This window comes from Gekko japonicus, unplaced genomic scaffold, assembly GCF_001447785.1.
Source record: "Gekko japonicus isolate JY-2015 unplaced genomic scaffold, Gekko_japonicus_V1.1 scaffold3199, whole genome shotgun sequence".
NCBI lineage: Eukaryota > Metazoa > Chordata > Lepidosauria > Squamata > Gekkonidae > Gekko > Gekko japonicus.
Genome location: NW_015169275.1, coordinates 123,529 through 129,042, shown reverse-complemented (window position 1 = coordinate 129,042; position 5,514 = coordinate 123,529). Strand labels below are relative to the sequence as shown.

Here is a 5,514-nt window from a genome sequence, read left to right as displayed (position 1 = left end):
CGGGCCCCGGGGGGAACCCCACCCCGACGTGCACGTCACCCGGAAGTGACGTGACCACGCTGGGCACGTTGGGGGCGGGGCCACGGTCATCCGAGGGAAAACTCTATGGTTTCCCTTGGATGGTCATGGCCCCGCCCCCAGCGTGCCTGGCGTCATCACGTCACTTCCAGATGACGTGCGTGCGAAGTGCGCGCCCTCCAGCCACCAGCTGGGAGTCCCCCACTGCGGCTCAAAAAACACTTGGCAACCCTATGTGGCCACCATAACACTGGTCCCATTGACTTTTATAGGATAGACCTGATATGTGACAGTCTTTGATGAGAGATAAGTGTCACCAAACAGGACTAAAAGATTCACTAAAAATGCAGTCTTAAATTTAGCTATACCCCTCCTAAATCCATTGAAGTAAATGAGTTTAGACTGGATTAACTTTGCATAGGATTGCACTGTGAATATGTTCAGTATATATCTGCATAGAATTAGAATAGTCCACACCCATTAATAACCAGTGCTGGAGCACATGAGGAGGAGGAGAATAAAGCAGTTATTTATTCCTTATCTTCCTTGCATTCCTTATCTTGGAGCTCACAGTTGTGCCTTGTCTCTGTGTCATCGCTGCACTTTCATTACTACCAACTCCATGTAAGAAGCCATTTATTTGCTTTTTCTGTTCTAAAACCTGGTCCAACATTAAACAAAAATACATGCATATTCTGCCGACTGTAAACTTGACAGCTTCATATATACTATATACTTTATGCTAGCTCTGATTTCTTAAAGTGTGATTAGATTATCTCTGTGCAGCTACCTTTCAAATGTAAAATATAATGTGAAAACATAATTTTCACCTAGTTATACCTTCATGGATTTTTGGTCACGAACCTTGTCTACCTATTTATGTACATATAATCTAAATCCACTGTGGCTAATGTACAAATAATAATAGTAGGCATAGAAATATTGAACAGTAATGTGTGGACTTCTTAAAGGCTTGGTCTTGCATAAATCCAGGCATACAGAGAATAAAGTGTTTTAGGGAGAAACAACAGGATGATGGGACTGCCGCCGCCACCATTTCATTCTGCATGGATGCAAATCTTTGTAGGGCTTAATTTTAGAAGAAATTGATTTTCAGGCATCCAAAACTGGAATAAAATGGCATTTAACAGCCATATTTGTTCCGGTGGGTTTATCAGGCTTCTGTTTCCAGTATCTGAGAACATTAAAACAAGGGTATATGCAGTTTACACTGACACCAGCTTCAGCTATAGTCATACATGATCAACATGCATACTTCACATTTGCTGGGCTAAGTAGTTTCCAGCAGAGTATGCCCAGAATGGAAATAAGTGGACTTGCAGTAAAACTGTATGATTTGGACACTACACCTCAGCTTCTGAAAGCTGGTACTACTTGTGGGATTTGGCTTATAGTTTATCGCAGGGTGTGTTTTTTGTAGAAAAAGCCCAGCAGGAACTCATTAGCATAACAGACCACACCCAACAGCAGATATATTAGGCCACACCCATGACAATACAGCTCATTAGCCCATTAGGCCACACCCCCATGTTACCAGAAGTCTGGTCATCCAGCCACACCAACCTTTTGCTTCTTATTCTATTTACCTTGTTTGTTGTCAAAACCCAGAGCTTTTCTTGTAGCAGGAACCTCTTTGCATGTTAGGCCACATACCCCTAATGTAGCCAATCCTAATGAGTTTCTGCTGTTGGGTGTGGCCTATTATGCTAATGAGTTCCTGCTGGGCGTGGCCAACTCGGGAGCCAGTCGGAACTCCGTTCCTGTGCGTTCCTGCCCAAAAATAGCCCTGATTTTATATGGTCTTCTAATTTCTGAGCATGGAAGGCATGTGCAAAATGCATCCTTTCAGGCTTTCCCCCTTCACCCTATGGCATGGGAAACTTAAAAAAACAGGGGGGGGAAAGAAAAACCCTCTGATTTTCAATTTGTTACAATATCCCCTGAACCCAAAAGAATGACCCCAGAAGCCATATAGTCTATATCCATGAATTAAAGCAAAATATATTACTGAATGAACTCAGAACGGTTGGACTTAAATTTCACATTCTGACTCACCTTTTGACTAGTTAAGTCTTGCATTGAGAAATACTGTGGCTTTTACATTAGGGATGAATGCCAAAACAAACTATTATACAACCACTCTGGGCCCATCCCCTATTATTAACTTGCAGTCAGGAGATCCTTGTCAATTGGGAAATCTGTACATATCTTAGATTACTGAAAGAATGGAAGAGCGATTGATGAGAATGTGGAAAGCACAGGCGAGCACACAATGAGGACCCTGGCAGTGCTATCCTAAGCAGAGCTCTATCCAGGGGTCATGTCGTAGGAAAAGAGGTGCAGGAGCTCATTAGCATAACTCATTAGCATAATTTATTATTGGCTCAACCAATGGAGGGACAATCTCATGCACGCATGCTCTCTCCCATACGAAGCAGGAACAGGAAGCAGGAGGGAGGGGCTGAGGGAACTGGGCAAAAGGAGCTGCGATATGGCTACAGCCACCACCATATGTGCCTGCTCCTGGGCTTGTTACTCCCGGAACACGGTTCCTGCTCATTCCCCCTCGAAATGACCCCTGGTTATATCCAGAGGTCATTTCGCGGGGGAACGCGGGGGAACGCAGTTCCCCCAGGTGAGGTGCAGGGGGCGGGGCACATGACGAAGCCCACCGCCGGGCCCCTGATGCCAGGGGGTGTGGCATATGCTAATGAGTTATGCTAATGAGTTCCCCTAGCTCTTTTTCTACAAAATGACCCCTGGAAGGCCATTCACCTCACTAGACTTAGAAGGTGTATCTCTACTTAGGATGGTCCTGTTAGAGACTTTGGGACAGGGGGTTGTTTTTGAGTGAGAAATTAGTTTCTTACACACACTGCTAAGGGCCATTTGTGATATAATATTCCATACTGATAATGTGAACATTTATCCAGGGCTCTTTTTGTAGAAAAAGCCCAGCAGGAACTCATTAGCATAATAGGCCAGACCCAACAGCAGGGACTCATTAGCATATTAGGCCACACCCCTGACAGCACAGCTCATTAGCACATTAGGATGCACCCCCATGTTACCAGAAGTGTGCTCATCCAGCCACACCCACCTTTTGCTTCTTATTCTGTTTACCTTGTTTGTTGTCAAAACCCAGGGCCTTTTTTTGTAGCAGAAACTCTTTTGCATGTTAGGCCACACACCCCTAATGTAGCCAATCCTAATGAGTTTCTGCTGTTGGGTGTGGCCTGTTATGCTAATGAGTTCCTGCTGGGCGTGGCCAACTTGGTAGCCAGCTGGAACTCCGTTCCTGTGCGTTCCTGCCCAAAAATAGCTCTGATCTTTTCTAAATTAATCTAGGGGAAACATGGAAATTCCTTGCGATCACTCCGTTATCAGAACAGAACTTGTCAAGAAAAATGGAGGCACCAAAGGCTGATCCGAACTTGACTGATTTAGTGTCGAGGGCATGGGCATGAAAGGTATCTAGTTGACTGCTTGGCCAAGAGCTCTTACACAGTACTTCAGTATATATTTACATGTGCTGTTATCAGGGGTCATTTTGTAGAAAAAGAGGTCCAGGAGCTCATTAGCATAACTCATTTGCATATGCCACACCCCCTGACATCACCAGAAGTGAGTCAGGAGGCAACAGCCACCACTCAGGCTCCCCTGGACTGTTTTAGATTGCTAGCTATGGGGGAGGGGGGGACATGCAGATCTGTCCTCACAGAGGAGGGAGAGCTTGTACCTGAATAAAACCTGGTCTGGCGCAGTGGATGGTTGTGGACGTGTGTCGCGGGGGGGGGGGCTCTGCAGCTTACCTGTCTGCTTCTTGCTCTGACTGAGGGCTGCTGGGAGCAGGGGTGGGGCTTGTTGCATGTGCCCGCCCCCTGGGCTCTTTACTGCCAGAGCTCTGCTCCCATGCGCTCCTGCAGGAAATGACCCCTGGCTGTTATCACATTCAGTTCATTTTATCTTTTTTCCCCTGGTGACAGTGCTGGCAGCGGTTTCGTCAAGAATGGACCTGGATGAACTCTCATTATCCTCAGTGCATGGCTTCCCTGTGGACTTTTGATGACATTTAAAAGCAACACACAGGGTTGGGGCAGGATAACCAGATTCCAACCAATTTGCTCGCCCGTTGATCATTACCTCATCCCATATTTACTCTTCTTATATGTTGCCAAAGTGAACCCTGAAGTGGGCATGTTGTGTACCAAAGTATACCACAAGAGGTGGGATCATCTTAACATAAACACAGGGACCTGGAACGTTCTGCGGAGCTTTTACAATTATTTCAAGTTCATTCTGTGATACTTTACTGTAGTGTGACGGGCCATATGGGAAGCAGTCTGTACACATGATTTTATGGGCCTGCTTTTGCTTCAGTCCGGCCTCTGCTTAGAACATGTTTTTGGATCTTCCGCATGTTCTGAATGTCACACACATAACATTTTCTGTATAAAATATAGAAATATAAAAATAATACTTCATGCAATACTACAACCTCTCTCCCAATGCAGTGTCGTGTTGTCAAGGGAGCGTGGCCTCCCCGTTACCAAAAACGCTCAAGAAACAGTCAGTCTGAATGGCAATTTACATTGCTCAGGTGCTGGTCCCTGCAGTCTCTTTCAGCTTAATGGGATATTTTGTACTCTTTTTCCCTTTTTCTGCAAGTAAGTGTACATGATTAAGAGATGAAATAAGCAGATAGAACTTAAATAGCAGAATCAATCCTCTCCTGGCGCCGCTTCATGATTTCTTGAAGTTCTGACTCCCCTCTGCTTTTCTGGAATGAACAGAAAAGATAAAGAGCATGAAAAGTTTTGTTGAAATAGCTCTCAAATGTTATTTTTAATTTGCTGAACATTATCCCAGATGGCTATGATCAAAAAGATATTTATTTGTTAACTTACATTCTCACGGCAGCCAGAATTCTAATAGCTAAGCACTGGAAGTCTGAAAGTATACCTCTAAGAGACAGTATCTTACAAGGGAAAGATGATTTAATTTTTCAAAATAGATGGTCTAGAGTATATAAGTGGTTTTGAAAGAAAATGTAATATACACTCCAATGAATGAAACACTAGTGGTTTCGAAAGAAAATGTAATGTGAACTCCAATGAATGAAACACTCCAAGTCTTGTAATCCTTATGTGTTGTAAATGTGTAAAAAAAATGTTATTTTTAATTTCAGAATTCATTTGCTGCCTTTCCAATTCAAAGACCCACTCAAGGCAGATCACTGACAAGCAATGTTGCCATCAATGATAAAATAACAGAAAACAAGAAATGTTATACAGGTAAGCTGTATGGGTGGCTGGAAAAGACAATGTAAAAAAATTGACTCGTATACACACACACACACACACATATACTTATGTGATTTTAGATAAGCATATGGAGCAGAGGTCCATCAGTGGCTCTTAGCCACAAGGTATAGATAGGGACTCTGGGGCAAGAGATGCTCTGTCTTCTTGGTGC

The 5,514-nt window shown here is 43.9% G+C and overlaps 1 protein-coding gene across 1 annotated transcript in view; it reads right to left on the bottom strand.

Annotated features, from left to right (window-relative positions):
- Nucleotides 1–3,923: 3,923 nt before the first annotated feature.
- Nucleotides 3,924–5,514, bottom strand: part of EPS8L2 (EPS8-like 2) — a 117,096-nt gene continuing 115,505 nt past the window's right edge. The window contains exon 19 of the mRNA XM_015416556.1: nucleotides 3,924–4,819. Coding sequence (XP_015272042.1) covers nucleotides 4,748–4,819 — 72 coding nt within the window. The 3' untranslated portion in view covers nucleotides 3,924–4,747. The remainder of the gene's footprint in view (nucleotides 4,820–5,514) is intronic.